This window comes from Ovis aries, chromosome 3 (assembly GCF_016772045.2).
Source record: "Ovis aries strain OAR_USU_Benz2616 breed Rambouillet chromosome 3, ARS-UI_Ramb_v3.0, whole genome shotgun sequence".
Classification (NCBI taxonomy): domain Eukaryota; kingdom Metazoa; phylum Chordata; class Mammalia; order Artiodactyla; family Bovidae; genus Ovis; species Ovis aries.
In genome coordinates, this window is record NC_056056.1 from 38,855,044 (window position 1) to 38,879,475 (window position 24,432).

The 24,432-nt window shown below is 40.9% G+C and overlaps 1 protein-coding gene across 23 annotated transcripts in view; it reads left to right on the forward strand.

Annotated features, from left to right (window-relative positions):
• Positions 1–24,432, forward strand: part of AAK1 (AP2 associated kinase 1) — a 171,253-nt gene that overhangs the window by 126,485 nt on the left and 20,336 nt on the right. For 3 of the 23 annotated variants that reach the window (XM_027966663.2, XM_027966667.2, XM_027966668.2), the window contains exons 15-21: positions 1,216–1,373; positions 2,770–2,874; positions 8,732–8,827; positions 19,927–20,028; positions 21,099–21,200; positions 22,588–22,698; positions 24,318–24,428. In XM_027966663.2, the coding sequence (XP_027822464.1) occupies positions 1,216–1,373; positions 2,770–2,874; positions 8,732–8,827; positions 19,927–20,028; positions 21,099–21,200; positions 22,588–22,698; positions 24,318–24,428 (785 nt within the window). The remainder of the gene's footprint in view (positions 1–1,215; positions 1,374–2,769; positions 2,875–8,731; positions 8,828–19,926; positions 20,029–21,098; positions 21,201–22,587; positions 22,699–24,317; positions 24,429–24,432) is intronic. The other 20 variants (XM_060412006.1, XM_060412021.1, XM_042248077.1 and 17 more) reach the window with 13 other exon arrangements.

Genomic DNA, 24,432 nt, shown 5'->3' on the forward strand with positions numbered 1-24,432 from the left:
CCTCACTGTTTCAGTCTGTCATCCATCCCATACCGTATAGAGTGTTTTCTAAATTCTTGATCTGACCAAATCTCTCCATACCAATAACATTTTCTTGACTCCCCATTTTCTGTGGAATAATATCTGAACTGACTGGCTAACAGATCAAAGCCTATTGTATCACACTGGTAGAACTGCCACTCTCATTCTGGTCCACTTAGGAAATGCTTGTCTGTTCATTAAGATCCATGTACTCGGTTATTTTTTCTTTGACCCTTCCTCTGGTACCATATATAATTTTGTCTGAACTGTCTTTTGAGCATGTATCACACTATATTCTTATTTGTTTGTGTATCTAGCTGACCTGGCCTGTAGGTTCGTCCATAACAAGCACCATGGTTTAACCAAGCTTAGTTAATCTGGTGACAGGTTCTGTGCCTGACATCAAGTAGATCGCAATGAGTGTTTGTTGCATAAATGCAATGTCAAACCGTCAACTTTCTTGAAACCATGTACTAAAGTTAAAAATCTTTAAGTCATTGCTGCTGCTGCTGCTAAGTTGCTTCAGTCGTGTCTGACTCTGTGCGACCCCATAGACGGCAGCCCGCCAGGCTCCCCCATCCCTGGGATTCTCCAGGCAAGAATACTGGAGTGGGTTGCCACTGCCTTCTCCACTTTCTTGGAACCATGTACTAAAGTTAAAAATCTTTAAGTCATTAGCTAAATGTAAAGGGCATCAAGAGAGACTTTAGAGGAAATTAGGTAATGATACGCAGGAGCCCAGGATGGTGGTAACTGTCCCTATTGCTCTTTAACTGTGATGGTGTCCACTGATGCAGGACCCTTACAGATGTGAGGCCACCAGAATAGGCCTCAGCCCCTCTGGGACCAGTTGTGAATGTTACAGTGGTCAGCACAGGATGCACGAGCCCAGCAACAGGTTGGTTTGGGATCCTGAATGAAAAAACTCACAGATGAAGCCAAAAATCTAATAAGCGAGAGATTAAAGAAGTATTAAGAGATAGTGAATCACAAAATAAAGAGAGATGTTTGTTTCACACAGTGGAAAGGGCATCTGTGGAAACTGCCATTGCCTCGGGAAGACCTGTTAGAAAAATACTGTGGAAGATACTGGTTTGACTTAGAAAATAATTTGATCTTGAAACAAGAAGAATAGATTGACCCTTTTCAACCTTCATGTGTCTTTTTATTTCGTGGGGGTGGGAACCTACCTAGGTCTGCAACCACCACTCCTTCAGGCTCCCCTCGGGCCTCCCAGCAAAATGTTTATAATCCTTCAGAAGGTTCTACGTGGAATCCCTTTGATGACGACAATTTCTCCAAACTCACAGCTGAAGAACTGCTAAACAAGGACTTTGCCAAGCTGGGGGAAGGTGAGTAATCAGTATCTTTTTGAGGGTACTGAACCTTAATTCTACAGGGATATGCCTGTGAAAATGTAGGCTTGGACCCAAGACTTGACTTGGAAGTATGTGTGCAAATCAGTTTATATTTTCACCAGAGCACTGAAGTCTTTTTGTCCTCAGGAAATCCTGGTCATGTTGTGGGGGCAGCAGGGAGAGTCGGAAACATTTAGGACAGGTTTGGTAGCAGAGATCAGTATGATGTCAAGCACATTTACTCTTTGGAGGTGTGTAATGGCACTTTGTCCTAAGTGGGTGTATTATCCCAGAGGATCATAACTGCTCACCCTGAGAGTGTGGCCTCACTGAATCTTTGTGATCAGAATTCTCTGCTCCTGTTGACTAACCATGGCGAGGAGATCAAATAAGTAGAAGGTACCGTTTCCACCCTCAAATCCACCAGCTAATTTGAAAGGCAGGATGCCTACACACACACACACATGCACACTCTCTCTCTCTCTCTCTCTCTCTCTCTCTCTCTCTCTCTTCAAAAAACAACAGTATATACCCTGGGGAAAATTCTACAGTATGATACAGTTCAAAAAAAGGTACCTCATTGTCAACAAAAGCACAGGCTAAAAGAATGATCAGAATGGAGTGAATGATAAGAGCTTGGACCAAACATTTTAGCTTCATTATTTTGTGGACATCATTTAAAATATGTATAGGCTTCCCTGGTGGCTCGGTGCTCAAGAATCTGCCTGCCAGTGCAGGAGATACAGGTTCGATCTCCGGGTTGGGAAGATTCCCTGGAGAAGGAAGTGGCAACCCACTCCAGTATTCTTGCCTGGAAAATTCCATGGACAGAGGAGCCTGGCGAGCTACAGTCCATGAGGTCGAAAAGACTTGAACACGACTTAGCGACTAAGCAACAACAAAATCCATATGCTTTCTTGCCCTTTTTTTTCCTTGTCTCTATTTTTTAATAATTTCCTGTCACTCTTCTTGTTATTCGGCTGTTGGCTTTTACATTAAGCTGTTGTCACTATGCCCATTCCTCATAGCATCTCACTACTGCCATCTTTCTTCTCACTCGCTCTCCTAACTGCTTCTAATGTGGAAAACAGATCATCACACTCATTAGAATTATGTAGAGATAAATGGACTCAGTGTGAAGGCTGAAGGCATTCTGCTGTGAGTAATATGCTCAAGCTTTAGGGCTTTAGACTTCCTTTCTTTCCTCAGCTGTTTCTCAGTTACTGCAGTGGCTAGATAAGGACCTAGAATAGTCAAGGTGTTGCCTTTCTGCGGTAAAAATAGTCAAGTAGTCAAGAGTAGATGTCAGTTTGGATGCCCTTCACCTCCTGCCTGGGTGTGCATCATGGGATTCTCCTGGGATGAACTGAGTGGTGTTTTGTCCCTCCAGGCAAATATCCTGAGAAGCTTGGAGGCTCTGCTGAGAGTTTGATCCCAGGCTTTCAACCAACCCAAGGTGATGCTTTTGCTGCTCCCTCATTTTCCGCTGGAACTGGTTAGTATGGCAGACGCCTGTAACTCGAGACTTCACTGTCGTCACCTTCCACTACTGGTTTCCAGTCCACAGATGACCCTAGCATGCCAGCGAGCCCCAGATCCTGGGGCTAACGTATTTTCCTTCCTTCAAAAGATTTGCTAAAAAAAGATGGGGATTGAAAAATGATCTAGAGTTACTTTGAACTAGATTGTCAGAATGATCTGGCAGTAATATACAGGATTTGTTCTCTCAAGTCCATAGACATATTTTTAAGCAAATATTTCTAAATTTCAGAAACATCACTCTGTTACTGTCTTGTAATTGCTTAGGTTCTTTGGAATGACTTGGAGGATTCTAAGAATTAGATGTTCTGTCCTGTATCTGAGATTCTGCTTATGCTGATTTTTGTGCATGTGTGTCTGTGCTTCTGGAGAGGGAGAGAGGTCTTTTTAAATGAGACTTTTAAAAAATCTTGAAGTAATAATAAAAACCTAATTTTCCCTTTTATTAATAAACAATATATTTTATTTAGTAATTTATAGGAAAGCATAGAGAAGAAAGTTAAAAGCCCCATGATCACATCCCCAAGAAATTAACACAAGAAATACCATTTTGGATACCATTTTGATGTCTGTTCAGTTCAGTTCAGTCGCTTGGTCGTGTCCGACTCTTTGCGGCCCCATGAATCGCAGCACGCCAGGCCTCCCTGTCCATCACCAACTCCCGGACTTCACTCAGACTCAAGTCCATTGAGTCAGTGATGCCATCTAGCTAGTAGCATTTAATCCTTTTAGGGTCACAGAGATCTTTTGAGAATCTGAGGAAAGTTATGGATCTTCTTCTTTATGAACACACAAGTGTCCACTGTTTTGTACACAATTTTCACCCTCAGTTTATGACTCCAACATACATTTTTATAGTCACATTTTAAAGCCTGATTTTTACTTTAAAAATTTAGCATTTCCCCCCTTATATCATTAAAGAAACTCCTCAAATGTAACTTTTAAATTGTCTACATAAAATTCCTTTTTTATGGATATATCCTAGTATATTTAACCAAGTACCTCTTTCTTAAACATTAATTTTATGTTAACATTTTACTGTTATAAATTCCTCAGCAATGGATGTGAGGTTTTGACTATGTTCTTTGTAGGATGTGGAATCTGATCCTTCAGAATTGATCTTTTGAATTATATTGATTAATTACTGCTTTTAACTCTTTATATTCTTTCTTCCTGCTTTCTTTATGTGTGTTAGTAGTTTTTCTAACCTCATAAATTTATTTATTAGAACTTTGGCTGTCATTCCACAATATTTAATATGTAATGAGTACTCTTGCCTGGAAAATCCCGTGGATGGAGGAGCCTGGCAGGCTGCAGTCCATGGGGTCGCTAAGAGTCAGGCACAACTGAGCGACTTCACTTTCACTTTTCACTTTCGTGCATTGGAGAAGGCAGTGGCACCTCACTCCAGTGTTCTTGCCTGGAGAATCGCAGGGATGGGGGAGCCTGGTGGCTGCTGTCTGTGGGGTCGCACAGAGTCGGACACAACTGAAGTGACACAGCAGCAGCAGCAGCAGCAGCTCTCTTATTCTTGTTTTCTGGATGTTTTTAAATTTAAGTTTTGATTTCTTTACCCTAAAGTTACTTAAGATACATTTTAGTCGCATTGTGATAATATGGCCTCTGTAACGACAGAGGTAGTTATTGCTATGGAGGAGCTTTCTGTTGCCCAGTTAGTTATTCATTTTATGTACATTGTATGGGAATTAGTTTTCCATGTTGATAAATATTAGTCTACAACACGATGTTTAATGGAAGAATAATAGCATTGTATTTAACATCACTTTTGACGAATACTTGCTGCTGCTGCTGCTGCTCAGTCACATCAGTTGTGTCCAACTCTGTGCGACCCCATAGACGGCAGCCCAGCAGGCTCCCCCGTCCCTGGGATTCTCCAGGCAAGAATACTGGAGTGGGTTGCCATTTCCTTCTCCAATGCATGCATGCATGCTAAGTCACTTCAGTCGTGTCCAACTCTATGTGACCCTGTGGACAGCAGCCAACCAGGCTCCTCTGTCCACAGGGTTCTCCAGGCAAGAATACTGGAGTGGGTTGCCATTTCCTTCTCCTGACGAATACCTAGGTTGTTACTAATTTTCACCACATAAACATTCCTGAAGCTAAGTTTTTATGTATATCCTTTACCATTTCCTTAAGGTAACTTGTAGGAGATTATTTGCTAAATCAACAGATATATATGTGTTTAAGGCTTTATGGAAACAAAACAAAACAAAACCAAAGGAAAAAAAAAAGGCTTTATGGTACCTATTTCCAAATCACTTTCCAAGAATGCTATTCAAATTTTATTTCAATTAACAATAGATGAAAGTAATTTTCACGTCATTTTCCCACCCAGACCAGCTTAGAGGTTTTAGATAGAGGATACTGTTTACTGGCCATTTGTATTACTTTTGGGATTTGTGTTGTTCGTGTCCTTTTTTTGTTGTTGTTCTGTGTTTGTTTTGTTTTTATTAATATGTAAGAGTGCTTCATGTGTCATATATTGTAGGCATTCCCACCAGTTTGTCATTTGTCCTATATAAGTGTTATCTCATCGGACTCTCTCGACAACCCTCGAGGGTTGCCATACCATCTGCATATCTGTTATGGTTGAGGTGACTGAGTACAGGCTAGTCTCTTTCCGAGTCGCATAGCTAGTAAGTAGCAGAGTTAGGACAGTTAGTGTCCTAACATTTGGCTCTAGAACTTCCTCTCTCAGGTTTTCTGCCTCATAATAAGGCAAATTTAATAATATTTTCCTAGAAAATCATCTATAGTTTCAAAAAATTTTTCAGTAAGATGGAAGAGTACATTGAAATCTTCTGTAGCATTTTCTTGGTGTACACCAGATTTATCATGTGCATTTGTGTTTCTCTTTTTCTTGGTAACTCTAACTAGAGATTTGCTGTTTTATTATCTTTCAAAGACAACTCTATAGAACTGTTTTTCTGTCTTCTAATTCTTTGACTGTTGCTGTTATCTTTTTGATTGCAGTTCCCTGTTTTAGGCTCACTTTGCTGATTTCAAAAAGAATACATAGTAAATTTTTTAATTCTTAAAAAAAAAAATTTAGAATTTTTCTCTCAATATAAGAGAGATTTTCAACCAGCTTGAGTGTGGGGAGGGAGACTGTAATCTCCAGGAAGACTTTTTCACCCATAATTTATTACTCCCTTGTCTCCTTGCTCCAGTTGCCCACCCTACCCCAACTTTTGAGGATTACACTATTATTGAGAGTGCCTTCTAATAGCTGTGTGTTTCCCTTGTAAGAAAGAACTCAAGTTTTAACTGTATCTTGTAAGTCTTCATATGACGTTTTCAGTGTTAATATTTTGAAATAGGCATTTGAGTTATTTGGAAGGTGTATACTTCAAATATTAAATAGTTAAAACTTTTTGTGCATTATTTTTTATTTTTAGCTTTGTTGTCTGGTCTGTAGAATTTTTAAGTTTATTGGTATTTTGGTCTGGTTTAAAGTGCTCAGGGTTGGATATTTAGTTTGACTAGTATCAAGCACTGGTCATTGTCCTTGAGATAAAACATCACGGTGATGACCAGTTATGGTGTGGGTAGGAAAAGAGGGTCGTGGAATAGCTCTAGGAGAGTCTTCTTATTGCTGAATCCCAGCGTTTAGTACACTGCTAGGTTCAGTACAGTCTTGTTGAATGAAGGAAAGGAGTTGCTTTCTGCCAAAGGATAGGAGCTTGGATTCGTCAGTGTTAATGACAAAGCTTCCTAATCATTTTCCATCCACTTCCAGTTTTAATGCCTAGTTCTAACTTATTATATATCTTATGTTTTGTTGTTTGTCTGTATAAACTTTTTTTAAAGAGTTGTTTTTTGTTTTTATTTTTGTGTCTTCTCCCCTTTATGCTTACTTTGAAGACTGTAAATGGCAGTTTTTTTAAAGGCCCAACAATTAGAAAACACATATTTGAGTAAAATTAGGGCAGTAATAACAGTGAACATATGTTGAATACATGCTACACACTAAGCGCAGTAAGTGCTTTTGTTCGCTTTATCTCCAGTGATCCCTCACAACAGCCCACAAGAGCCTGAGTGACCTGCCCAATGTCCCAGGTGGAGAATGACAAAGTAGAGATTTGTACCTGAGCAGCCCAGCACAGTAACTGTAGTCATAAACACATCTCAGAAATCTTATAAATCAATGACATTAAGCTTTTGCAGACATTACAGACATCTTTTTCCCTCAGTTTATGCAGCATTTTTCTATGAACATTTGGTATTTTCTCTGTGTTCATATTTGTAGTGTGAATGAAGAAGACTCTTCATTCTTTACAAGTGAAAGAATATTATATCTAAGTCCCAGAAATGAATATGTCCCCACTTGTATGAAGTGCAGGTTGGCAATATTTTCTGGAAGGTTTCTAATCAAGCTCAGATGGTTCACTGATTTTAAACCTTCTAACCAACCAAGGGAGGAGCTAAGCAGGAAATGTGGCAGTGAGTTGGGGAGGATGACACAAGGGTTATCATCAACATTTTTATGGTAAAAGCTGCAAAAATGTTACTAAACTATGTCCATACATTAGAGGAGAAACGGGCAGATGATTAAAACTTGACCTTGTACCTCTTTTTTAGAAATAGCCCACTTTAATGATATTCTCAAAATGACAAAATTAGATTAGGAGAAGAGTAAGGAGTGGATGTGGCTATAGTGGAGTACAGGGAAGATTTTTGTTTGATAGAACAGTTGTGTATCATTGTTGTGGTACTTAGACTAATTTATACATAGAATCAAATTGCAAGGAACTATATATATACACACCCATACACACAATACATGTGAAAACTTGTATCAATGGGATAGAGGTGCAACAGAATTGCACCAGCGTCAATGACAATGAACTACAGTTATAAGAACTCGCCACTGGGGGAAGCTGGTTCACAGGGTCCTATGTACTGCAACTTCCTATGAGTCTATAATTATTTGAAAGTTAAAACTTTCTTGTACATCCACTTTATAAAAGGCTAGGTTAGATTTTAATTCAGAAACAAACTGATTATTAAAATGCAAGGTACAACATGGTAAAATAGGCACTAGGAGACCTGTGTTTTGATCATGGGTCTGCTGGTGGACCTCTGGTTAGTCTCTTAACTTCTGGGCTTCATTTTCTCTTCTGAAAAATAAGAAAATTGTGCTAGAAAATCCTGAGATCCCTTCAAGCTCTGGTATTCCTTAAGGTGTATAGATTTTTTGTAAATCTATAAGTTTGCCAAATACAGAGTGAATGCCAATAGTATGGTAAAGGTTGTCCAGAGGTTAGGGCTTGTCTAACCTTGCAATAAGCAAGAAATCAGTTTCTGTCTCTCTGTTTGCCTAGCATTACATTAGACATTTGGTGATAGAATAGGATTCAGTCCCTAAAGAACCTCAAGAGGGAAATGGGTACAAAGGAAGTACCTACACGCATATTCTAGATTATACAATAGAATTTGTTTACCTACCAAAATGTGTGATAGGGCTAGTATTGCTGTAGGAATTCTAAAAGAGATCACTAGACTGCAGTATCTAAGGAAGAAGAAAAATTTCAGATGTACAGCTGTCCTGGTTTTATCATTAACTGCATCTCAGACTGTGCTGTAAGGACCAGAGTGTATATCTCATACATTTGCTGTTACACTGAATTATATCCACTCATTTCTCTTTATTCTGCCTCTAAATTTAGACTTACTTTATAATGTGAGTTGGGTTAATAGATGGTAAATACATCTAGATTTACTTGATGTTTTCTGCTTTTCTCTTTTTTCCCTGTCTCCTTGACCCTTCTTTCCCTTCCATCCAACTCCAGCTGAAAAAAGGAAGGGTGGGCAGACTGTGGATTCTAGCCTTCCTCTTCTAAGTGTATCTGATCCTTTCATTCCTCTTCAAGTACCTGATGCACCAGGTAGGTAAATAAAACTGAAGTTAAGTTACATCGCAGGGCCTCTTGAGAGTTCTGTTTTAAACACTGTGAGAACAACCTGCAGTCCAAGACCTAATAATAGGTACTGTTGTACATTTTTACTGTGTCTCAATAAAAGGGACAAAATTCACTTGGAAGGCACTTATCCTTAGCAAAGACAGTAAATTCAGCTCAAATTATACCAAATTGTATTCCACATCATATCAGTGTTAAGTTACATATCCTTGACTGTGTTAATGGTAATGTAAAGGGCCTGTGTATTGCAAAGAACTTTTAGTCCAGTGTGATGATAACAGTGTTGGGGGTGGGGTGTACTTACAAGCACATGATAGAAGGAATAAAATCATAATAGTATAGTATACTGATTGCATTATGAGTGACTTCCTGTTTTGTTCTAATGTGCTTTTATTTTTATAAGACAAAAATACGTAATAAAATTTGATAGGGAATGTGACTCTGGAGACCTAGGTTCCACTACTTTCCACTATCTGAACTTGACTTTTCATCATCAAGATAAGTAGTTCTCATCTCCCCTACAATCTGCCATGTACTGATTTTTAAGTAAGCAGTCTAAAAAAGTAAGAAACAGTTAGCATGGTCTGATTGAAACAGCTTTCAAAACAATGCTTGGATGCTTTCCAGTTAGAGTTCATGATGCCAAAGATTTCTCTTTGCTCCCCTCCTCATCCTTTTAGGGGAAGAGGCGCACAATGTGAGGGACAGAAGTTGCCCTTTCCTTCTTGATCAGTCCCTTTCAAAAAGCAAATAGATCCAGCCCCTTAGAAATAACTGGCAGTCATTTTGCTGTTGATAGTTTTTCTTTTTCCTCATTCTTACTCCTGTTGATTCCTTGAACTAAAAGAATCTGCTTGATTTTTTCTTATCTCCCAAAATGTCAGAGGGATTTATTTGATTGATTGCTTCACAATTGGAAGGGATTGTGATATGGAAATCCTCTACTTACAAAACAGACCCACAGCTTGGGTACCAAGACAGTTTTTATTTCTTTAGATAGTTTGTTGACCCTTCTAAGAAGAAGCAGAAATTTGCCTTAATCAGGTAGTATTGTGTGTAACTGGCTGGACCTGGAGGTAGGTCAAAAATACTTAAAATCAGTAAGAAATGATTCAGATAGGGTAGTTAAAGAAATGAGAAGAAAGGTGTCCAATAGAGGTCCTTTTCTTTGTTGCATCTTCCAGGTATGCCTGGCAGGGCCTAGACAGGCCAGTTTCAAGCAGATGCCCCGTCAGGTTCATGCCTTGTTCTTACCCAGATAGCCCATGAGCTGCAGAAGCTGGAAGGGTGGCCTCTTGGCACAAGCCAGAGGATGAAAGCATAAATCATACATGTTACTCCTTTGAATTCTCAAATCACTGAGCAAAAAATCCAGGCTTCTTACCATACCCACAAAGCCCTGATGATTCTGGCCCTTGGCTGCCCCTCTGCCCTGAGCTCAAGAGCATTCATCCCCTCAGTTCTTCCTTCAGTAAGCTGACCTGATTCCCACCCCAGGGCCTTTGCACTTTCCGGTACTCTGCTTGGAAAGGTTTTCCTTCTTGTTAGTCGACATTTGGGTCTTGAGCTTAAATGCTGTCTTCTCAGTGAGGCCGTGTGGTCCTGTAGGCACTGTCAGTCACACTCCCTGGCTTCATTCTTCATAGCACTTATTGTGACATCGTCTCTTTTTGCTTCTTCATTGCCTCTTGTTTGCTTGTTCAGTCCCCACCAGAACGTCAGGTCCTAAGGGAGGGACCTTGTCTGTCTTATTTGCAGTGTACTGCCAGTGTCGGGAATACTGCTGGGCATAGCTGGCACTCACTGAGTACTTGCAGATCAAATGAATAAATTAAATAAAACCTGAGGCTGAAAGGCTTTTGACGGTCCCATTACTCTCCATTCCTGTCTCCAAACACCAAACCCCAGACTCCTAGCTCCATAGCCTTCCATGTGTGACTCTGCCAACCCCGATCCAGGCCTGCTTACCCACTGTTTGAGGAGATATAAACAGCCCACAGCCCACATGTCAGGAAGCTGGCAAACCCCTGGATGAAAGTAGTAGCTAAGCTCAGCAGATCCTCAGTTCCCTCTTTTCATGCTGCTGTCTGGAATTTGGGCTAAGGATGGCACGTGACCGTTGTGTCTCTGAATATTTCATTTACTTCAATGCCCAGCCTGTGGCACATTGAGCATTCAGTTATAGCTCTTTATCCCCATATCCTTCCGCAGCATCTCGAAATACTCCAGTGAGGAAAGGGCTGAGAATTTAGGGTCTCTGGTCCTGTGGCAGACTGCGGGTTTGTCTCCTGCCCCTCAAAGCAAGCAGTTGGTCACTCTCTCCACCCCATGGTGGACACTGGTCAGGTGTATTGGTTGGTTGGTTTTACATACGTGCTTTCCCCTCCCACACTGATCCTTCCTGGTGGTGAGAGTCATGGAACCTCAGTCTCCTGACAACTGTGTCTTTTGTGACTTGACATTTATTTTATGCTCTTTAAATGTTTACACATATAATATCCTTTGAGCCTACAGATAATACAGATGGGTGGGTGTGTCACGCGGTCTCTTGCCTTGTGAGTGAGGAAGGGAGACCCTAATTCTGTGTGATTGAGCTCCTTGCTCTTTATTGGCCCACAGCCCAAGGCAGCTAGTGGTCTCCTTTGCATCCATCCCAGGTCAATCAGGCCTTTGACTAGAGAGCTCAACTTAAGGTTTAGGGAAATACAGGAACTGATTCGAACATGTAAGAGCTTGGTTCTAGCTACTTAGTAGCTAGGTGGATTTGGTCAAATCACTCCAACCCTGTTCTTGCCTGAAAAATTCCATGGACAGAGGAGACTGGCAGGCTACTGTCCATGGGGTTGCAAAGAGTTAGACATGACTGAGCGACTAACATTTCACATGACATAATGCCTCATGGTTCATCCATATTGTAGCATATGTCAGAATTGCCTTTCTTCTTAAGGCTGAATAATATTCTATTGTGTTTGTTTTGTTCGTCCATCCGTCAGTTGACACATGGTTTGCTTCTGTCTTATTCTGTTGTGGATAATGCTTCGGTGAACATGACTATGCAAATATCTCTTCGAAACTCAAGATTCTTTGGGGTATGTACCCGAAAATAGAATTACTAGGACGTATGGTAAATCTGTTTTTAATTTTCTGAGGAACTGCCATACTGTTTTCCACAGCGACTATACATCTTTACATTTCTGCCAGCAGTGCTCAGAGTTTGAGGAAAGGATTTTTATAGCAACCCCTTCATACTGAGCTTTCGACATCAGTGTTCCACAAGACTAAGCAAGAACGCATTAGTTGCCCCATGAGCGCTACTTCCTAGAATTAATAACTTTAAAAAAAATACTTCTTGGCTTACAGCCCTCTGTCTTCTTTCGACAAGGAGGCAAGAGACGCTGCATTTCCTTAGTGGTTTGTTGTTAAGATTGGCATTCTTCTCAGAGCTATTTGCTTGACATCTTCCTCACTTCCTCCTGCTATCTATCTTGTGATATTAAAAGGTCCAAAGTAGATCAGAGTGTGTGTCTTTACTCTGGAGGGAAAGTTTTTCTTCCCACAGATTCAGTTCTCTAAAATGGACTTGGAATGGGTCATGGAGATTGACTTTTGATTCCAGTGTGCAGATGTCACAGGCAGTTTAGTGCCTGGTTTCTCAGTGATAGGAGCTGTTTAGAGTGGCTAAATTCTAAAAACAGCTTCTCTTGTTACAAGACTTCAGGGCTCACACCCTAAGTCAGACAAGACGTACAATTCCCAAAACCACAAAGCTGTAGCAGCCATGTCAGCTTTTTTGATGAGGCTTGCATCTGGTCTTCTCTGTCTTAAGTTCAATCTGCTTTATTCCTCGTGGTCCTATTTCTAATTAGGGTTGGAATGGGCCCTGAGCAAGCCCTTAGTCTTACTAGCCTATATAAATAGGTATCTATCCTCATTTTTGAGATTTTAAGAGAGAAATTTTACAACTTGCAGTATTCCCTGGTCTCATGCCAGGAAGTGGTTCTGATTATCTATCCTTAGACTGGTTTATGAAGAATTTATTACCCTTTTTGTGATATATGTTTTCCATAACTAAGCCTTGAGAGGAGAGGGATCTACATCTGAAATGGATGAATTCCTGCCTCCAACTCCAGCAGTTGCCTTCTCCTCTCTTCTCCTAGTCCCTGACGCCATTTGACTGACTTTTAAGGAGAGGGGTGGTGCTCAGAGAAGACCCTTTCACTCCCTCCTTCATTTCAGAGTTCTAACAGTCCTCTCCTTCAAAAGCAGCCTTTGTTTCCACTGTCCAGGATAACTAATTCTGCATCCGTTTTTCTTTAGCAGTCTACCTTCTCAGTCTTTTAACTATGATTTGAGTGCTTTTCCAAGCACTTAACCTGACTCATTTTTGAGAACCCTAGAGACTTGGGAAAGAACTGATTATAGTACTGAGAAGAATGTGATAGGAAAATACCACCAATGGAAAAATAGGAGCAGACAATTCATAAAAGACAAAGTATGAATTATCAGTGAGTAATATTTTTTTTAAAGTTTACTGTCATTTAACTGGTACATATAATATACCAATTATAAAGCAGTGAGGTGCTGCAGCTTCTGCTCTCAGCTTGGTAAAGGTGGAAATGAGCCAGTGCCTCAGGCTTAGTGAAGGGATCAGAAAACGGACACACTCTGATCCTGCTCGTGGGAACATCGTTAGTACAGCTCTCGGGGTGGACAGCATGGTCTTTGAGGTTTTACTTCCTTATTGACTTAGCAGTTCCTTTCCAATATATTATCTCCATGAAGACATGAGTATGCTTACATATTCATTGAACAATCAGTTTATATAGGAAAAGAATGAAAGAGTATTTGTTTAAAACTCAACAGTTGAGCTTCCCTGGTGATCCAGTGGTTAAGACTCTGCCTTGCAATGCAAGAGACACTGGTTTGATCCCTGGTCAGGGAGAGCAACAAAGTTTGTGAGCCCCAACTACTGAGCCTGTCCTCTAGAGCCTGGGAGCCACGACTGCTGAGCCCACATGCTACAACTACTGAAGCCCACATGTCCCAGAGCCTGTGCTCCACAACAAGAGAAACGACTGCAATGAGAAGCCTGCGCACTGCAGGTGGAGTAGCCCCTACTTGCCACAACTAGGAAAAAAGCTTGTGCAGCCACGAAGACCCTGGGCAGCCAGAAATAAATAGATCTTCCCAAAAAACACTTAACAGTGGCTATCTCTACAAGGGAAATTTGAGGTAGTTTTACTTTTATCCTGTAGCTTATGTGTATTTCCCAAATTTTATACAGTCAACATATTATTTTTACACTAAGGTAAACAAAAAGCAATTGCAGTTTGTTCTTTTTTCAAATGAGAAGCTAGCTTAGATATTCCCCCAGCCTCATCCCCCTGTTTACCTGGCTGGGCGTGTCTGAGCTGAGTTTGCACAATGAACAGCTCTCTGCATTGCCCAAAACCTGCCACCTTGGGGCCACTCGTTTTAGCTCCTGCCGTCAGGACCAGTTCAGAGCTCCAGTGTCATCATTCAGCTATCTGTCTTCTAAGCAACCAGTTCCTACTTCCTGATTTTCCCCTCACATCATATGATTAAACTTTTAGAGGTTGATAGCATCTTTAAGTTTATCTTCATTTTATCAGTGGGAAGACTTAGATCCAGAGAGAGACAGTGATTTGCCCAGGTTCAGTTCAGTTCAGTCGCTCAGTCGTGTCCGACTCTTTGCGACTCCATGAATCGCAGCACGCCAGGCCTCCCTGTCCATCACCAACTCCCGGAGTTCACTCAGACTCACATCCATCGAGTCAGTGATGCCATCCAGCCATCTCATCCTCTGTCGTCCCCTTCTCCTCCTGCCCCCAATCCCTCCCGGCATCAGAGTCTTTTCCAGTGAGTCAACTCTTCTCATGAGGTGGCCTAAGTACTGGAGTTTCAGCTTTAGCATCATTCCTTCCAAAGATTTGCCCAAAGCGCCACCCATACTTTGTGCAGAACCCAGGTCCCCTGGCTCTTTTTTTTACCTTTAATGTTATTCTTTTTTAAAAATCAATTTATTTGTTTTAATTAGAGGATAATTGCTTTATTGTGATGGTTTTTGCCATACATTGACATGAATTGGCCACAGGCATACATGTGTCCTCTCCACCTTGAACCCCCTTCCCACCTCCCTCACCTGTTTTTCCTCTCTACATGCTGCCTCCACCTCCCACTTCACATTATTCAAGGAATTCTGCTTATTCTATTCTCATACCAAGGCATTTGAGAAAATTCTAGAATTTCACCCATTTTCACTACTGTAATCTCACACCTCATCTAGTCCTGTTACTTAAAAGAGACATTAATCCTCTTTTATGTGCTAAGTATTTCCATTTATAAACACACAGACACATTAATTTCTAATAAATATGCCCATTTAATCCTGACAACCTCTTATCCTGTATCTACAGGTGAGAAAACTGATGCTTAGAAAAATTAGGTAACTAATGTAAACTCAGGCCCTTTGGCTCTTTCATGTTGCTTATTTATTTGAGAGGATTTTGCAGACCCCAGCTGAAAATGTACAGTATCGCAATCAGAGATTAAATAAATAATAACCTCCCCAAATCCAGGAATTTTCTCCCCTCTCCCTCCAACACACATGTAGAATTGGAAGCCGGATCTGAAAATATCAGAGTCAGCCTAGGAACTGATATAAAACTGGACCATTTTCTTCTGTTCATAATTGTCCACTGCTTTTCACACATACTGGAGTAAGATGGAGTCATGGACTTTTGATTCTAACACAGAAGATATTGAAAACTCTTGTGAAATGTTTCTTAGGAGGATTCAGTCATTGCAAAATGCAATTTATGAATTATTTCTTGGTTTCACTGGTCTGTTACTTTGTGTAATTGAGAAATAGAGTGTGAGCCTCTATGCATTTCGGGTATGAGCTGTCCCAGAATTTGGGTTTTGGTTTTGCTCCCAGGGAAGCCACTTCCCATCATTCAAGTAAAACTATAGAAGTCTTTGTTCATTAGATGGCAGCAAGTCATATGCTGGTGTGGGACTTGGTCATAAGCTTTTGAATCCTAAAGAATACTTCCCACACAGTTTCCTAGATTCATCACCCTCTCCTCTTTCCTCTGTCATGATACACAGCCTCAGAGTGTTTTTATAAAAATGTGAGAGAGGCGATAATTTGTAAAGTGCGGGATATCAAAACCAGACCTTGATACACTTGGGAGGCGTCTAGGCTGTGGTTTAGAGGCTGTCAGCCTCCTGTAGCTTTTCTTTTAATTTCTCATCAGTTTCTCCATTTACAGTGACCAGTAATGACTGGTAACAGTTTAAAGTTTATCTTCTAGGAGTCTGTACACTTTCATTTATGGCTGTGCTGCATCTTCACTGCTTTGTGCAGGCTTTTTCTTTAGTTGTGGCGAGTGGGGCCTGCTCTCTAGTTGAAGTGCGTGGGCTTCTCATGGCACTGGCCTCTCTCGTTGCAGAGCATGGGCTGTAGGCGTGTAGGCTTCAATAGTTGCAGCATGAGGGCTCAGTAGTTGCAGAACACAGGCTTAGTTGCCCTGAAGTATGTGGGATCTTAGTTCCCTGAAACAGATTGAACCCATGTCCCCCACATTAGTAGGCGGATTCTTAACCATTGGACCACCAGGCAAATCCTGAGTCTGTACACTTTAAAGCAGTTGAAGCCTTAGTTAAACCAGAAGGATGAATCTCTGTACGTAAAGATCTGGGTCCTAGTCCTAGCTAATTCTGTGACTTACTTGCTAGAAGATCTTAGGCAATTGGCTTCATGTTTCTGAAGCTGTTTGCTCATCTGCAAATGAGAAGGCTAATTGGATAAGATCTGAAGTTCCTTACAGTGTTAACATATCTTTTGTAACTTGACCATTGTGCATGAGCCCATGTCTGTGAAAACCCTTTCTCTTCTGGTTATGAAGCTAGGCAGACCCTTTGTGCGGCATGGGGAGGAAAGTTTGAAGTCAAGTCCAGGCTCTGCCATGTCCCATCTGTGACTTTGGACAGGTCACACATTCTCAAGGTCTCTGATGTCCATTCTCAGTTGCATGGATATTCCCAAACCCCAGGGGGTTTTGTGAATAATGAATGAGAATGTTTGGCATTGAACTCTGCAAATGCAGGCAACAACCTTTGTTAAAATAGCACTGAGTAATGGACTGCCCACTCTGTCTGCAAGAGTGCTGGGAGTGAAAGGAGCTGTTTCTGCACAGGCTGTCGCCTGGACTCTCACTCTGTGTTTTCTGCCTAGTTTTAACTCTGATCCCCGCTTCTCCCTCCCTAGTTCCCATATTTGAATATTCTTAAGTAGCAGTGACCATACAGGTTATCTGTGTGAGCAGCCTGTTTACTTTGAGGTTTGGTCAATAAAGAAGCCTCCTTAAACAAGGCCATTTAACCCACCCCCACCCCATTCTATCTCACCATAAACACACATATGCATGCATGCGCACAGGTTTCTTTTACCCTCTCATGCTTTTTGCTAATGGCTAATAAAAAATTAGATTCTTGTTGAAGGACCTGCCTTTCTGCCGTCGATCCTCTGTTCTCCCCACCTTTCCAATGAAGCCAGAAGGCAGAGATGTGACAGAGGACGAGAGGGAACCGGGAACTGGGGATCAGAAATTAAGAATCTACCTTCCCTGCCTTCAAGGGCTATAAGAGAAGTGAAAGCAGAGTGTTCCAGAAAGTTCCTACTGTGACAGAGAGTTTGGGGAAAGGCTTAGAGATGATGTTTGAAGTGACTAATACGAAAAGGTTGGGGAGTAGGTGTCTGCATTTTACAGGTAAGGAGATCCGTTTCAGGAACAGCCCCAGAGTCACACCCACTCACTGGACAGGCTAAGACAAACAGTCCTCCGGTGAAAGACAAACAAGACGTGGGCTCTTTATCTTTTATCCAGGACTTCATAAGATTGCAAATGTCTGAGTGCTAGAAGTGAAAAAAGCAGATCATCACTTTTTTTTTTTTTTTAAACGTGAAAGGTCCTTGTTAGGGGGGAATAAAACCAAAACCAGTGCTCAGAATAATGAAAAATTAGATTTTGGGGGAGAACCATCTTAGTTTTGCCAGTATGTACAAAATTGCCCAAGATACTTTAAACATCTTTTCTCACCATGTCATGTATAGTTCAAGAGTAATGCTGATGTTTTTATGTTCGTGCACTTGGTTAGAACCCTGAATTTTGTCCTCTGCTACTCAGAAGCTGCTTCCATTCCTCTTTCCTTCCTTCCTTCAATATAAATTAGGTATCAATGAGAAATGTCGCTTACTGGTATTTAATTCCAATATATCCGCATGTTATGCATTCCAAAAATGGTAAGTTGGTTTCACCTATAAAAATGGCTTTTTCTGCAGTGTTAATTGTACCAAAGCAAGTTATCTTGCCAAGGCACTAAAATCCATTATTTTGTTTCATCTGTGCAGTTATAGATCATCTCAATTACAGGTTACCTAAAATTTAGCTTCTGTCCCTCAGTGAATATCTGTTTCATCTTTGCTTATCTCTATTCCTGATAGCCTAGAAGAATACAGACTAAGATATTATATACATGCAGTTGTCACTGCTTTTTCTTAAGATGTCTTAGTTTTATTTTAATGGCAGTTTATTTCTGAGGTAGAAAAGACATTGTTGACAGGCCTTTACTTAGGCAAGTAATAGAATTTGTGTGGACTCAGTCTCTCTAAGTTAAAGGAAGTGTGAGCTCTTAACTCGTTTCTTTCTATAAGAGTCTGTGATTCATTATTTTGTGTCAAGTTAATGCTCTACTTTTAAAAGGTAGAGAGTTGTTGAAAGAGTTGTCTTGGAAGGAAACTTAGTTTGCATGTTATCACACATTAAGTTATCAGGTGTGACAAATCTGGTGGCTTCTAATATCCTTTTGTTCTTTAGCCAAAAGACATCAAAAGTAATCCACCTGCAGGCTTAAGTGAATTTAATAAGATTTGACAGTTCAATAATGAGTACTGGGAGTGTCACAAGCTGTAAGCTGGCAGTAAATGATTGTTGAAGTTAAACCTAGGTGTGGTTTCATTGTTTCTCTTGGTGAGTTACAAACCATTTCTAAGTGCAAGTTCAAAAAAAAGGGGAGAGATTCAAAACTAAGCTCAGAAAGAGATATGAACACACAAAAACTCTTCTGTGTATGTTTATGGCAGCTTTAGTAGTAGTAGTGTTAGTCGCTCAGTCGTGTCCGACTCTTTACGCCCCCACAGACTGTAGCCCGCCAGGCTCCTCTGTCCATGGGATTCTCCAGGCAAGAATACTGGAGTGGATTGCCATTCCTTCTCCAGGGGATCTTCCTGATCCAGCGATCGAATCCGAGTCTCCTGCACTGAAGGCAGATTCTTTACTGTCTGAGCTACAGGGATCCCTGTGGCAGCTTTATTTTTAATAACTAAAAGCTGGAAATAACCAAAAGTCCATCAGCTGATGAATGAATTGACAAAATGCAGTGCATTCAGACAGTGACACTCAGCAGTAAAACAAACTGCTGATGTGTACCACAGCATGGAGGAATCTCAAGTGCACCATGCTAAATGAAGGACATCAGAAAAGACTACGCACTATGTGGGTAATGGTAGAAAAAGCAAAGCTACAAGGACAGAACACAGATCAGTTGTTGCCAGGGCCTGGGGCTCAGAGGAAGGCATTGACCAGAGAGGGGCACACAGGTCCTTTTTGGGGTGATGGAAACCTTCTGCTTCATTATTTCAGTGGTGCTTGTGTGTACATTTGTCAAAATTCATCAAATTGTACTCTTAAAATTGGTAACTTGTATTCTTATTCAGTGTAAATTATATTGCAAATTTAAAAACAAACACATTTAAGGCGGCATCTTGAATGCCTTACAAAGTGACTAGTTCATTTGGGGAAATAATCATTTTTAAACTTTGAGAGCCTGTTTTTAACAAGATACTAGCAGTATTTGTTTTTATGCTGAACCTGTATAAAATTTAGAGCCCTCAAATGTTTGCATAGGATATGGTAAATGATTGGCTTACTTGAATATCTCATTGCATTTTTGCTTTCTCTTTACTTCTCTGCCCACCCTAGAAAAACTAATTGAGGGACTCAAATCTCCTGACACTTCTCTTCTGCTCCCTGACCTCTTGCCTATGACAGATCCTTTTGGTAGCACCTCTGATGCTGTAATTGGTAAAGTCATTCTCTCTGTGTCTTCTGTTGTGCATGATATGTGTGTCTGTTTCAAGAACGGCAACCCACTGGTTGACAGTTCCCTACTGAGTAACCGAGCAGAGGAGTAGAAATGCTGAAAAGCCTCCTGGTGTTGAAGCATTGCCTTGTGCTGACCCAGAAGCCAGGGCTAGTTAATTTCCCTTGTTATCACTCCAAAGGAGTGTTTTCTCTGCCTCCCTGCAGCAGAAGGCAGGGCTGTTATTTATGCCTTTCTTGAAACACTGAGATTTCTAGAGAGAATTTCTTATGAATGAAGGGGAATGTGGGAAAATTGACATTTCATTACAAAAGCTTTGTGAAAGAAGTTGGTCTTAAGGTGGTCTTTACCTGTAGCAGATTCTTCTTTAGAAGGCCTCTATATGTGCCAAGTGTCAACAACTGAGAAAGCATTTGCCCCATGGTGAAGCACCAGGAGTAGAATCTTGATCTGGTGGCTTGATCTGCTTGCTTTTACATTTTCTTGTGCTCCAGCCACAAGGCAGGCAAGACCCATAAAATATCTGGAGTCCCTGTACTGTGGGGGCACGAAGTCTTTGAACTCAGAAATGCATGACCCTTCAGAGAGGTGGGCCTCCAGCTGGGGGATGTCGCATGGTAAAGAGTATCTCCAGCTACATCATGGCACAGGATTCAAGACGGACCAGTTGCCTTTGCAAGACACAGAACGTGTTTGCCCCTAAGTTTATCCCTTAAGAAAAGCACCATTCCCGGAAGACATTAACGTGCCTTCAGCCTGTCTTCTGACATGTAAGAGATCTGCTGGGGTGGCTCGTGTTCTGCATTTATTTATAAAAACTGAGAATCACCAAAACTAGCCACAGTGGTTAACCACAGTAGTGCCTGCTTGGTCAGGGAAGCCCAGACACTCAAATCAACAAAAAGAAAGCATCTTACCGTGCTTTCCATCGTGCCTGAAATGGGCATTTTAGAGAAGTGCAGAAGAAAGCCTTCGCAGACTCATCCCAAGAACCTTCTGATTCCCTTTTCCTCACCCTTTCCTCTCCTCTCTTAATGCTCTGTCACAAAAGAAAAAGCTGACGTTGCTGTTGAGAGTCTGATACCAGGACTGGAGCCCCCGGTGCCTCAGCGCCTCCCATCTCAGACGGAATCTGTGACCTCGAACCGTACAGGTCAGTCAGGAGTCTCTACAGCTGCAGGGACCGGTCAGTGCCAGCAGCGCTGAGTCAGACGTTCCACCTGCAGCCAGTGGTCCTGGGCTTATTTATTTCTCAGCCTGGTTGGTTCCTCCCACTGTGATGCTCTGCATCACTATAGCTCCAGCTTCTAGAAGTTGAGGGATGTGTTTCCTTGGTAAAGAGTGGAGTACTTTTTGAGGCTGTGTTCTCTATAGAGTGATTCCTGAGCTTTCTTTCATTTCAGTCTTAAGAATTTTTTCACTGGTTCAGGTTCCCTCTGCTTTCTTAATGAAAGAACTGTGCTGTAAGGATACCCTTAACTCCTCCAGGGTACTGAGCAGTCTTTCCCTCAATAGTATCTGTCATGTCCATGGGAACTCATGCTATGTATGTTAACATTCTGTTCCCAGCCCAGAGCTTTGATCATATCTGGATGATTTGTTATTAAATTGTAGGCAAAATTGAAATCTTCCCTAGTTTTGTCATTGCTTTTAACCCAATTTCAAAGTTCACTCTTAGTAGAATTCCTTAACTACAGTTCCTTAAATAGAGATTTGATAACCTTCATTTTGTCAAGTCCGTAATTACCCTGATAAAAGTGTCCACTTTGCCAACTTGGAATAGAAACAATTAGAAGTCTGGGAAATATGAGAATAAACTCAACCAGGTTAAAAAAGAATTAAGATAGGAGACGATATAGTTCTTTTTCTTGTGCTTGCTTGGCTGTTTTCTCCTAGAAAACTTTTGCAGAAAACAATTCATATGTTGAAATACTTGGAACTCTGAATTTTATCTTTCTTCCGTTCCTTAACTAAAAGCAAAGTCATGTGCTCAGAGGAGCAATTCAAATTTAAAGAGTACTAATAAGAGACAAGATAATTCTGTTTTGAACGGGCATCAGGTTTAGTTCTAGAAGGTGCTGTCTAATCAGGTCATATTCTGCTAATAATAAGCCAGGGATAACCCACTTGTTGTCAGCTTGGATACCTCATCCTATAATAAATGTTTTCAGTGAACTCTTAGGAAAGATTTAAGTGAAACTCTTTAGCTGCAATGTCCTTTTTCCCAAACAGCACTTGTTGCAAACTGAGTTGGCAAAGTTTTATTGGCATCCAGACCATTTACTTGCTTAACCAGTAACCTCCAAGCAAAAAATTCTTCCATATTTATGTATTTCTCTTGAGAGAAGTTTAGAAATACATGTTTCTATAGATGAAAATCCAGAGTGCTTAACGTGTTTCTTTTGGTTTTCTTCCTCCCACCTTGGCTCATATGTATAATATAAATGCAATAACTCAAAAGCTAAGACCTAACCAGTGATATTGTTGTGTGTGCCATTTAATGCCGTCACTGACCTGGGATGCTGTTAATCTGGACTCAGATTCTCTCACCGGGGAAGATTCCCTGATTGATTGCTCTCTGCTTTCTAACCCCACTACTGACCTTCTGGAAGAGTTTGCCCCCATAGCCATCTCTGCTCCGGCCCATAAAGGTAAACACTTTCCTCTCCTCAAGCCCACATGTATCCTTAGAGGAGAAGAGAATTTCCCTTAACAAAAGTCTTTGCTAGTGAAGTTTTCTAACCACCTCCTTGAGTGGAAAACTCGAGTTTGTACTCTTAGTCCCTGTGTTAAAGTTCCTTTCACTAAGAATATTTAATCAGGCTGGGATGGCAGATTGTGGAGGTGTGGCTTTCTCACAGTCACCTCTAATGCAGATATCCCATGCTTTCTTGTAAAGACACAGCTACCTGCCTTTGTAGTCAGCTCAGGGAGATGACTGACTGTCCACGAACTGACTCTGATTAGATACTAGGTGGCCTTAGAACTTAAAACTGTTTCATTAAATTGGATTTCAAGTTTTTTGGTAGTGATTACTATAATAAAAAAGCACTGTTCCTCAAAAGTCAGTCCTCAAAGATTGAACTCAGAAAAGGTTTGAATTTTAGTTACCCTTGGAGTCATGATTAATTACTAGCGTTCTCTTTCTAGTCTACTATTTTTATTTCTTTGTCTTGTGTTAATACTGGTTTGAACTTCTGCTGGACAGAAAAATAGCTTGAATTGAGTTCTGTTCATTGAGTGGTTTGTGAGAGTGGCAGACACGGAACATGGGCATCCAGTAAACTTCTTTCTGGGCTCAGACAGTGAAAGTGGTTTTCTAGAAGGAGCAAATACATATAAAAGGAACAGCTGTTAAGTCCTTTCTGAAGGACATGCAGGAAGGAAGCCTCCCTGATATGACTGAAAAATAGTTAGCCTTTAGTTTGCAATGGTAATAGCTGAGTTTTTGTTTTTATCCTTGATAGCATTAAAATGACTGTGTTTTTATAGAACATGTAGTGACAAGTTTCCTATTTAGCCAATTATGTCTGACAGGAGTGTGTCAGCTGTGATGCATAATTACAGAGAAGCATCACTTGCAAAATTGGTGCTCAGCTAGCACTTGCTTATAGAATAGAGAATAATTTCTAGCAAACTTCTGTGTTAAATCTCAGTGCATGCGATCTTGTGCCCCAGTATTCCTGGGACATCAGTTTGAAAGTCTGTTTTCCCAATCACAAGGCAGCGTGTCCTTTCAGAAGTATTTTGTTTTGTTTTGTCTGTGTATGGCAGGCTATGGTCCATAGGATCGCAAAGAGTCGGACACAACTGAAATGACTTAGCACTAGCACATACAGTGGTTACTTCTTAAAGGGCAACTAATTATCTCCCTGCTACCTCTGGTTTTGAGTTTTTCTAATGTTGTTACTCCAGCCTCTGTTAGCTCAATGAAGAAGATAAATGACTAACTCCCTTGCCTTTATGAATTACTGATGTTGAAGAGATCTTTCACAATAAGTATATTTAATGACCATATAAAGGTAGGGAGAACTCTTCCTGTAACCCTTCTCCCTTCTCATTTATGAAAGTCTTAACATGGCTAGCTCTAAAGCATTTTTTTTCAATTTCCTCAAGTTTTCCAGCTTTACTACTTTTATTTCAACTCAGGAGAATAAGCCTTTTCATCTTTAAAAGCAACAGTGATTGTGCAGTTGCCCCTAGCGTATGCTCTCATTTGCTGATCTCTGCCTCTGTTGTTTCTGCCTGTGTACTTGCGTTCTGTGTTAAGCTGCGGAAGATAGTAATCTCATCTCAGGTTTTGATGTCCCTGAGGGCTCGGACAAGGTGGCAGAAGATGAGTTTGACCCTATTCCTGTATTGATAACCAAAAACCCACAAGGTAA